Below are 11,401 nucleotides of genomic sequence, written 5' to 3'. Positions count from 1 at the left end.
ACCATAAAAGTTTTCAAATATTAAACATTTATATAGAGCTAGCTACCTGCTTATACCTTATTTTTTTTTAAAAAGGTGTTTTTAAATTATGTCAGAAATATATGCTCCTTGGTAAAACAAATGAAAGAACAGGATGCAATTTCATGTCAAAGTAACAATAAAAGAACCCAACCAACAATGGGTTTGGTTTAGGTTTTTTGAGTGGTGGGGGAAAAAATTTATGCTTGTCTACTAACCTCAGAACGATCCCTAGGTGAGTAAGTACTCAAACGCAAAACCACAAGTTATTCTACAGAGAAAAGACTTAGCAATCTGCTCTTGCAAAGACAAAAAACGAACTTCAAACCTTTGTTGTCAATTGTGATCCATAGAGGTTCTAATAAAAGCTCTCATTGCCTTCAAGATAGAACTGACTTATGGTTTACCCTCCATTGGATTTCTGAGGCTATAAATCCTGTTGTTGTTGTTGTTGTTATGCACCTGTGACTCATAGTGACTCTATGTAAAATAGCTCTGAGCTAGCCTCACCATCTCTGACACACTTACCTCCATTAACCTAGTTACTGTATCAATCCATCTCATCCAGGATCTTCCTCTCCTGTGCTGTCTCTACACCCTTGTAGTCAAGATGATTTTCTCCAGGGACTGGTCCCTCCTGGCTAACGTGCTCAAAGTATGTGACACAAAGCTTCAAAATCCTTGCCTCCAAGGAGCAGCCTGGTTTCACTCTCCCCAGGATAAACCTGTTTGTTCTCTTAGCAGTCAATAGTGTGTTCAATATTATTCTCTAGTACCCAACTCAAAGACATCAATTCTTCTTCCCATCTTTCTCCCTGGGAGCAGCTGATGAATTTAAACCACCAGACAAGTGTGGCCCTGGGTTAGCAGCACAACTTGCTAAGAACTAGTCTCCCAGAACTACTCACAGAGGCCCTACAGGACAGTGTAAAACTGCCCCATAGAATTCCCAAGGCTGCAAACTTTACTAAAGCAGATTGCTACATTTTTCTCCTGTGGAACAACTAGAACTGCTGACCTGTAGAGTAACTGCTGAGCATTTAGCCACTGCACCACCAAGACTCTAGGATTGTCTCAAAAGCACAGTGGAGGGTCCCCATGACTCCAAGTAGACTTGATAGCAGTGAGTTTGGTATTGAAGAGTGGAAATGTGTTTTGGGTTTTTTCATCTACAGTTCTTTAATGATGGATAAGGTAAAATGGTTTTTTTCCAGATATTCATTGGTACTTTTTATGAAGTGTCAATTTATCTCTAAGCATTTTTCTATAGTTCATTTCTCCTTATTTTTTTATAATCACTCTTTTAAAAAAGAAAATTGCAAGGGAGCTCTGGTGGCATAGTGGCAAGATGCTGCACTGCAATCCCAGAGGTACATGGTTCAAATCCACCAGATGCTCTGCTGGAGGAGGGGGCAATCTCCTCCTGTACCAGTCAGATCTGATTTGACGGTACACATAAAAACAATACAGTAAAAATTTTAAAAAAATAAAAGAAAATTGCTATTTATCTGTCTTGTTAGGCTTCTGAGCTGATTTTTTTTTAACTTTGTTGTTATTGTTAGGTGCCATTGAGGTGTAGATGACTCATAGTGACCCTAAGAATGAAAGACCTGAACACTTGCATTACTTTCATCATTTCTCCACATTCATAGTGTTTCCAGAGGCAAGCTATTTCGGAAATGGATGCCACTACTGCTTCCAAAACTTTACAAAAGTTAAAATTTTTAAATGACCACCTTTTTCTTTATACTTCTAAGTTTTTTTTAGTTTTGTTTCATGACAAAACTCTCTTTGAGAGAGCTCTGGTGGCATAATCTGTAGGGAGTTGTACAGCCTCTGAGATCCCTCTTTGCCTGTTGGAATTCACCAATTGCTCTACAGGGGAAAGATGGGCACTCTCCACCCCTACAAAAATATCCATTTTTGTAGTGATTATTTCCAAGGAGCCTTGTTAATTAAGTACTTGGCTTCTAATGGAGAGGCTGGTATTTGAAATACACTGGCTGTTCCATAGAGGAAAAATGGACAGTCTGCTTTCATAAAGATTACAATCTTGGGAATTCTGAGAGGCAGTTTCACCCTGTTACATATAGTTGCTAAGAGTTGGATTCAACCCAAAAGCAATGAGCTTTTGGATACATTCTGATCATCATAATTCTATACATTATCATAAATGACTCGACATTCCCAAAAAATAATTCTTTAAATCCCTTCCAATCCAAAATAATACAAATATTCCAGAAATCATTTTAAAAAGAGTAACATCATGACCTTAAATTATTATACTTCTTATTCTTAAATCATAACATACCGGTGTTTAGAAAACCCTTTAGAAGGCTAGAATGAATCATAGTAAGTTTGCTATTAGTTGCCTTGAGCTCGGAAATGTGAGTTCTTTCCTTCAGTGTATTTGCCCAAGCCTTATCTGTTGATGTGAGATCTTTTAAGAATTTTACTGAAGGCACTGACTTATAAACTTGTTCTATTATGAATGTCTTCAACTCCTCAAATGGTAAGTAGTAATATTTTTTATCTTTAAATGAAAGACAGAAAAAAAATGTTATTGAGATCCTTAACCAACCAGTTAAAGTAAGTTAGAAGCTCCATTAATGTTCTCATTGTATTGCTTCATGAAAGTATTTGTACATGCTCCAAGGTTTCTACTGGATTACATTTTCATGAGAGTTATGCTTCCTAATCTTATTTTTTTTTAGCTGGACTCAGAGAGGCCATGGCAGGAGGGATTTCACTGCTTATGTCAGATGTACCTGGGCTGAAAGATGTTTACATGGGTTTCACTGACTATGCAAAGACATTTACCTGTGTGATTCATAACAAATTGAGGCTTAAATTGAGAACAATGGAAATCCAAGAACTCTTAATTGTGTTCATGCAAAACGTGGTCATACATGAACCATGGAGTAGTTGTCCAAGCAAAACAAGAGAACATTGCTTGGTTTAAAATCAGGTAAGGTCTGCGTCAGGGTTGTTTTCTTTCTCCCTATCCAATCTGAATGCTGAGCAAATCATTCACAAAACCAGACTATGAAGAAGAATGTGACATCAAGATTGAAGGAAGAATCAACAACCTGTGTAATACAGATGACACAACCTTGCTTAGAAAAGGCTGAAGAAGACTTAACACACTGCAGAAGATCAAAGACTTTCAATATGGGTTATTCTTCAACATCAAGAAACCAAAAAATCTTCACCACTATGACAATTGACAACACTGTGCTATATGGAGAAAAAAATTGAAGTTGTCAACGATTTCATTTTACTTGTTCCACAATCAACACTCATAACAGCAACAGTCAAGAAATCAAGAGATGTGTTGCATTGGGAAAATATACTGTTAAGAAGATGCTAAAAAGTAATGACTTAAGTTGAAAGACTAAGGTGCACTGGAACCAAGTTTTGGTGTTTTTCAATTGCTTCATATGCATCTGAAAGTGTGGCAATGAATAAAGAGGACAGAAGAATTGATGCCATTTAATTGTCATTTTAGAGACAAGTACTGAATATTCCATGGACTTCCAAAAAAACAAACAAGTCCCATCCTGGAGGAAGTGCAACCAGAGTCTCCTTAAAGGTAAGGACAATGAAACTCTATCTTGCATACTCTAAGCATGTTGTCAGGAGATGCCAATCTGTGGAAAAGGACATCATGTTGGAAAAGGTGGAAGGAAAGAGAGAAAGAGAGGAAGACCCTAAATAAGATGGAACAACATAGTGACTGTAACATGGATTGGGTGTTACAGAGATCATAAGAATGGTGCAGGACAGGTCAAGGTTCAGATCTGTTGTTCATAGAGTGATGTTGAGTTGTAGTCAGCTTCACAGCACCTAATAGGAATAGTCTTATTTTAGGGAGTTCTGGTGGCATTTTCTATAGGGAGTTGTGCTACTAACCTAAGGGTGGCACTTCTCTGGCAATTCAAATTCACCAGCAGCTATAGTTCCTTGGGGCGGAGACGGGCAATCTCCTTCTGTTCCATTTACAGTCTCCAAAAACCTGCTGGAGTGTTAACTCTTAGTCAGTCTGATTCTGAGTTTTTTGTATAATCTTATGTTTACACCAAAGTTACACTAAAAGTCAGTTAACTTTTCAATGTTCACTAGGTTTTCTGCTCAACTGATGGCCCTCCCCCACCCCACCCCCTTTTATGGGAGTGGAAACAATTCTTGACAGTTTCTCAAATTTTTTTCTTATTTTCTATTTGATGGCTTTATTTCCATCTTAAATATAAACTATTACTTTATTTGACATCTCAGCATTTATGTTCGTAAATGAGCCTATTTATCAGCTGTGGGCCATCATACTCTTAATTTCTTTAATTTAATAGTTGAATGTCTCTTAATAGCCCCCCTTTTTCCCCCAAGAGAAAGACCATTTTAATCATGTTCATGGGCATACTTTGTTGCTATGTGCCCTTGAGTTGGAAGTGACTCATTTCAGAGGCTGAAAAATTACATGAGAGAAGAGTGCCTATCTTTCTCTGACAGAACAGCTAGAGGATTTAAAGCACTTGCCTTTGAGTTGACAGAACAAGTCCTTACCCATTAGGCCATCAAAGCTCTGTAGTAGCTAGTAAATGTTTCTTCAATAGTAGTAAGTTGTCTTCAATATGTTGTTCATAGTGTCACTATGATTTTAGTTGACTCAAAGACATCTAGCAACATTAGTTAAGTAGAGAAAGCAGTAATTACATTATATCAAGGTATGGATACTGGATAATTAATACTGTTATTGTTATCGTTAAGCCCTTGAATCCACTATTACTCATGGCTACTTTATGAAGAACAAATTTGAACCTTCCCATATCTTACATCACCCTTATAATCTCTGTCATGCTCAAGCCCATCATGGTAGTCACTGTTCAGTCTATCTTGTTGAGCATTTTCCTTTCTTTCTATGACACTCCATCTTTTCCAACATGATGTCTCTCCCCAAGGATTGATTCTTCCTGATAACATGCCCAAAGTCAGTCAGTCAAAGGTTCACCATCTTTGCCTCAAGGGGCATCCTAGTTGCATTTCTGTGAAGACAGATTTGGTTTTTTGACAGTCTACAGTATATTCACTGTGACACTGATGTGTCAAATGCGTTAATGGTTGGTTACCCAATGCAGACAGAGAGTGGGGTGGAGCTCCCCGATTAAAACAAGCTTGGAAGGAGGGGTAGCATTCACTTCCGTAATAGCTTGCCTCCGGAAACCCTATGAACCTGTGGAGAGGATGAGAGACACCCAAGCATTGAGGACTCTCCTTCATAGGGTCGCTATGAGTCGCCTGTGACTCGACCGCACTTAAAAACACAGTATATTCAATATTTTTTGCCAACACCACAATTCAAAGCCAACAAGCCTGTCATCCTCATTCATTGTTCAACTTTCAGATACATATGAAGTCATTGAAAACACCAAAGCTTGAGTTGGGCACATTATTAGTCTGTAAACTTACATCCTTGCACTTTTGTAATTTGGAAAGATCCTTGAAAGCAGATTATCTCACACAGCATATCTTTCGCTTTCTTGATTGCTGATATCATGGGTATTGATTGTAGATCTAAGTAAAAGGAAATAGTTGACAACTTTAACTTTAACCTTTTCCCATCTACCATAATGTTGTCTATTTGTCCAGTGGTGAGATTTTGGTTTCTTGATATTGAGAGGCAACATAATTTGAAGAATATGGTCATTGATCTTCTGCAGTGTTTCAAGTCTTCTTCCCTTTATAAAAGCAAGATGTGTCATCTGCATTGTTGTTATGTGCCATGGAGTTGCCTGCAACTCATAGTGACCCTGTGTACAACAGCTCTGAACCCTGCCCTATCCTGAGCCAGTCTCACTGTCTCTGACATGCCTAACTCCATTACCCAAATTACTGTGTCAATCCATCTCATCTAGGGTCTTCATCTTCTGTGCTGTCCCTTGACCTTCCAAAATGTCCTTCATCAAGGACTAGTAGCCTATTGGCTATGTGTCCAAAGTATATAAGACAGAGCTTCAAAATCCTTGCCTCCAAGGAGAAACTTGGTTTCACCCTCTCCAACACAGACCTATTTGTTCTCTTGGCCATCCATGGTATGTTCAAGACTCTTCTCTAGCAAGACAGCTCAAAAGCATCAATTCTTATATCATCTTTAATCATTGTCCAGCTCTTTGATGCATAGCAAGTAATTGCGAAGACCATGGCCTGGATTAGGCAAACTTCATTCTCTAACTGACATCATTGGTCTTCAGCACTCCGGAGAATAATAACATGAACAAAAGCAAAAAACATGATGGTAGAGACGACACTTTTAGCATGAGTTCTACAGAACGTCACTTTATTAAGTAATATTCCCACTACTATATTACCCAAGGCTGGGCCTAGGGTAAAGTAAATGAGTGCATTCATTCACCTTAGTTGTAAAATTTAATGAAGCACCCAAAATTCAGTCATCAGGTAAATATTTTTAAATAAAATTTAACATGGGGGGGAATCCATTGGAAAATATTAAAATTATAAATACATTCAAGATCAATATTCCATAAATTCATACATTTACACTTAAACTTGAAGATAGATTTAAAAAACCTTCCAAGTAAAGCCTTCCAAAGCATTCTGAACCCATTTATCATAAATGTTAAAATGCAATATCTTCTGGTTGATTTCAGGAAAGATGAAAAATACTGGTTTAATTTCAACAAAAATCTTTGCAGAGTTGGCGGATAGAACTGATAAAAATGAGTCCTTGGATTAGTAAGAGTATTCAAAGATGTACTTTTCCCATTTAGATCTACATATTTTCCTAAGTTATCTTTCTCAGTTTATGACAGCCATTAAAACTAAGTACAGAAATAACTCGAACATTGAATCAGACATTAATTTTCAAAGCATTAAAGATTTTTGTAACTAATCAAATCTAGTCAATCATCCTGTTTTTACTAAATATTTTTAGTGAGAGTAACAAGAGGACTTTTTATATCATTAAAACAAAATAATTTTAAATTCTTCTAAGAATTAAAAAATTTAAAGTTTCATCTTTATCTTACCCTTTTCACATTTTAAGATGCCATATTATGCAATACACAGCAGGACTGTATATAACTTACATAATATTTTGATAAACTGAGGGAGTGTGACCAAAAAAAAATTGAGACTAAAGGAACAGGTAGTCAATGCTGTGGGTGTTAGAACATGGCCGGATTATATTATTTCAGAATGCTGTAAGATCACTGTATCCATAGAAGTCTTCATGAAGGACACCTACTGAGTCTTCATAAAGGAAGGCTTAGGGAATGAGTAGGATTTTAAAATAAAACTCCTGCAACATTCATTTTGTATAAAACCGCATATTGCTTATTACCGGAGGCAATTCAAGTAATCTAAAAACTTTAAAGAAAATTATAAATTCAGGCATATTGGACTTACTCTGAGATCCTCTCTCTGGCTCAGAATTGAACCTGTTGGGAAAGAAAGTGTCTTTAAAGGGGATAAAAAAGCATCACTCAAATGAGGATAGGAGGTGGCATCACTTCTCAGGGGCATTGGCTGTGGTCTCACCTAAGCAGCAGATGGGTCCTAGAACCCCAAACTTGACTGTCAAGCAGTGGTGGGAAAGTGGAAAAGACAAGACTGGGAAAAGAGGGATAAATAAAACGCTGGGAGCCGTGTCCAATGGGGGAGGCTGACTGTTTTGGTTTTTTGTTGTGTTTTTTGTTTTTTTTTTCCTGAAGGGAAGATGTTAGGAGGTTTTGAAGAGGGCATGGGGTGGGGGACACATTTCTAACGTGGTGAAAGAATATTTGGGGAAGAATAAGGGAAGGGGTTGAAGGCTGCAGGCATTTCTTTAATGGGGAGTCCGAGATGGTATGGAGGATGTAGAGGCCTGGCCTTTTCCTGCCAGCAGAGGGAGTCCGGAAAGGAAAGGTCTACTTTCCTTTAATGAAACGCATTTGCACGTCTGCTGTACCAATTTTGTACATCGCAGCACTGATTAAGAGCAGAGGTAATCAGAAGCGAGCGAACACTGCCTAGACAGCCGAGGCCCTGGGTGCCGGGCTCCCAGCCCGGAGACGCGAATTCTCGCGAGAGCGGCCGCCGCCATTTTTCCATTGATTGCAGCGGGTTGGGGGAGGGGCCGACGACGAAGGCGACGGCGGCAGCAGCGGTGGCGGCGAAACCTTGGGCCGGTGTCTGCGCTCTGGACTCCGAGGCCCAGGCGGAGGCCTCCGCGGTTGTGGGAGCGCAGACGGTGGAGAGGATGACTGCCACTACTGTTCTCTCCTGAGGAAGTGAGTCGCCGCCATCCTCCCCCTTCCCTCTGGCAGGGCGGAGAGAAGCGGCCGAAGTCTGAACGATGGGGCCCGGCGAGGAGAACCAACTGGTCCCGAAAGAGGTGAGGGGCCAGCGGGGGAGGCTAGGCCCGAGGCCTGCGGCCGTTCGAGACAGCGCAGGCCCGGCTCGTGTGCGAACTCGGCTGCGGAGAGGGAAGGAGGTGTACCCGGTGAAGAGTGGATGGTGGGTGCGGCGAGCAGTTGAGATCAAATTGGATCCCCGGGGCGGGAGGGCGCAGACCTCCCCCGTCGGGTTTGTGGGGCTGGACAAATAGAGAAGTGGACTGGGAGCAAACTGGGGCTTGCTTGGGGGAAGAAGGGAACCTTTTACCTATTTCTTTACTATGTGGCGCCTAAATAGATATCCTCCGAGAGAAAAAAATTGTGGAACAGTTGCGGATGGGCAGGACTGGGGGACGGTGCTGCTTCTGGTTTTGACAGTGGCATTGTACAGCTTCCAGGGCTTGTGAAATCTGCACCCAACTTGAGGTCTGTGGGAGGGCCCAGTTAACTGTTAGGACTTTCTTCAACTCTTGCTTCTTGGCGAGTCCTGTTGGCTTGCCTTATTGAGGCCTGCGAAAGATCTCAGGAAAGTAGTAAATGTGAGTTTTATTTAAAGTTGAGAGATAGACGAGCGTTACCATATGGCGAGCAGGCGTACTACTTGGAGTTGGGTCGTGTATGCCAATATCGGTGACTTCTTAAATTCTTAAAAGCAAGCGATAATGAGAAGCCTTGACTTCTTGGCTTCTCTGGCAGGTAGTCGATGAGTGGCGGCATCCAACCCTGGCCAGGGAATTTCATCGTATTAATAGTATCTTTCTTGACTTTATAAATATCTTCACCGTATTCAAACGTGTATTTTTAACTGGCCGTTCATCGACCATTGCTTTGGATTTTTGTTTCTCGTATACCTTAAATAGAGGCGAGTGTCATGTTGAAAGTAGCTATGGAGGATCTTGGTTTTTGTGAGTAGTGATCATTGAAAATCTTTGAATTTTTTAGTTGCTCTCTTAGTTATCTGGTGAAACTATAACAAATACCTAAGGTGGATGATTTTAGCAAACATTTCCTCACGTTTTGGAAGGCTTCGAAGTCAAGGCTTGGAAGAGCTGGCTCTAGGCGAAGGCTTTCTCTCCGTTGGCTCTGAAGAAAGCTCCTTATCTGCTCAGCCTCTGCTTCCTGGTTCCCTGGAGATCTCCTTGTGGCTTGGCATCTATCTTACTCCTCTACCCTATTTGCTGCTTTATTTTCTCTTACTATATCGCAAAGGGATTGACTCAAGACACACCCTACTCTAACCCTGCCTCATTAACATAACAAAGACAGCCCATTCTCAAGTGGGATTCTAAGCACAAGAATAGGGGTTAGCTCTTACTACTTTTTTTTTTTTAAACAGTACAGAATACATAACAATTTTCGTGATGGTAATTCTTTGCTACCCACGCAAGATGTTATTATGCAAAAGTGACATTGGGGTTATTTGCTTATGATATAAATTTTTTCAACTTCATTTGAAAACGAGTGATAATTATTTGCAAAGACAGTTTTTTTAAAAAGGCACCGTGATGTGTCAGTTAAATATCATTAACTTTGTGCAGAGCAAGTAAGCAGGTGAATCTGAATTCTTCTCTCTCCTAAGTTGCTGAGAAAGGGATAGCTAATATGTGATGGTCTCCAGTGAGGGGCTGAATATTTTGCTACGTAAGTAGCTGTTACACAAGGAAGGAAGTTCCAGATATTGTAAGAAGGTATGTCTAGTTTCCATTCTTACAAAAAGCAAAGTTAATCTTTTTATAATGTATTACTCTTAGAAAATACAGTATAGGTGGAATTCTGCTTTAAGAAAACCTCCTTTAGATTTATTTCCGTAATTGTACTTGTAGGAAACATGAGAAATATATGTATGTATGTATGTATGTACACACACACACACACACACACACACACTGTGTTTTCAGGAACATATATGTTCAGTCCTACAGAGCTGCTTTTTACCTTTTGGAAATTTAAACATTAATTATCTCTGTTTAGAGACTAAGAGACACTGATGGTGCCTCTCTGGTTGTTGAATCCACCTGCAGCTCTGTGGGAGAAAGATGGGCGATTTGTGATTTTGTCAGAACTGACTTGATGAGAGTAAGTTTAGTTTTATATACACTAATTCCTCTACCTGAGGCTTCAAACTCAAAAAACAATAACCAGTATTCTATTTTTCCTTTTTTTTTTTTTTGGAACATGTTATTTTTATTCCCTGGTCATCCTTCAGGCTTTTTATCTTTTTTTCTCTCTTTTTTTTTTTTTTCAAAATTAAAAATGCTTGTGTCAGTTCTAGTGGCTTGTCAATAATCTAGAGGTTTTTTAAGACCTTTGTATAGGCAACCTTTGGTCCCTACTAGATTTAGATCATGGTTAGGCTGTGTATGTATGTGTTTGTAGCTATTGAATAAATAATATATAGTTCTGATCCCTGACTGCTTAAGAGGGGAGCTTGGAAGCTTAATGTGGAATTGCAGGGTTTAGTAAACTGTGGTTCATGGGCCGGTATATATTTATAAGCTAAAAATTGTTTTCATATTTTCAGATGATTGGTAAAAATGTCAGGAGAATAGTCCTGACTCATGAAAGTTATAAAAAATTCATGTTTCAGTCTTCATAAAGTTTTATTAGACCATAGCCATGCCCATTTGTTTATTATAGGCAGTAAATACTTGCAAGTAAAGGCAGAGTTGAGTAAATACTGCAGAGACTGTGTGGTTTAAAAAGTAACAACAAAAAAAAAAATAAACCCTAACAGAAAAGGTTTATTGGCTCCTGTTGTAGAGGGGAGAGCATCAGACTGACCTCAGTTTACAATTTGGCCTTTTGTTGCTTGAGTAGATATCTAATGTCTCTAATTGTAGTATCTGTTGAGTTAGAAAAAAGAAATGAGAGAATGTGTATATATTTTGTGTCACCATGCCTGGCATAATGCATGCTGTCCTTTTTTATTCAATATAAATTAAGAAATAAGAGCAACTTGACAGGACAACACAGACTTTGAAATTAGACATGGATTT

The 11,401-nt window shown here is 39.2% G+C and overlaps 1 protein-coding gene across 2 annotated transcripts in view; it reads left to right on the top strand.

Moving 5' to 3' along the window:
* The first annotated feature begins 7,867 nt into the window (after nucleotides 1-7,867).
* Nucleotides 7,868-11,401, top strand: part of USP47 (ubiquitin specific peptidase 47) — a 137,564-nt gene continuing 134,030 nt past the window's right edge. For both annotated transcript variants that reach the window (XM_006885411.1, XM_006885410.1), the window contains exon 1: nucleotides 7,868-8,404. In XM_006885411.1, coding sequence (XP_006885473.1) covers nucleotides 8,366-8,404 — 39 coding nt within the window. In that variant the 5' untranslated portion in view covers nucleotides 7,868-8,365. The remainder of the gene's footprint in view (nucleotides 8,405-11,401) is intronic.

The sequence above is a fragment of the Elephantulus edwardii genome, unplaced genomic scaffold, assembly GCF_000299155.1.
Source record: "Elephantulus edwardii isolate Elephantulus edwardi_28Jun2011 unplaced genomic scaffold, EleEdw1.0 scaffold00044, whole genome shotgun sequence".
Lineage (NCBI taxonomy): Eukaryota > Metazoa > Chordata > Mammalia > Macroscelidea > Macroscelididae > Elephantulus > Elephantulus edwardii.
This window is presented reverse-complemented; position numbering and strand designations above follow the sequence as displayed.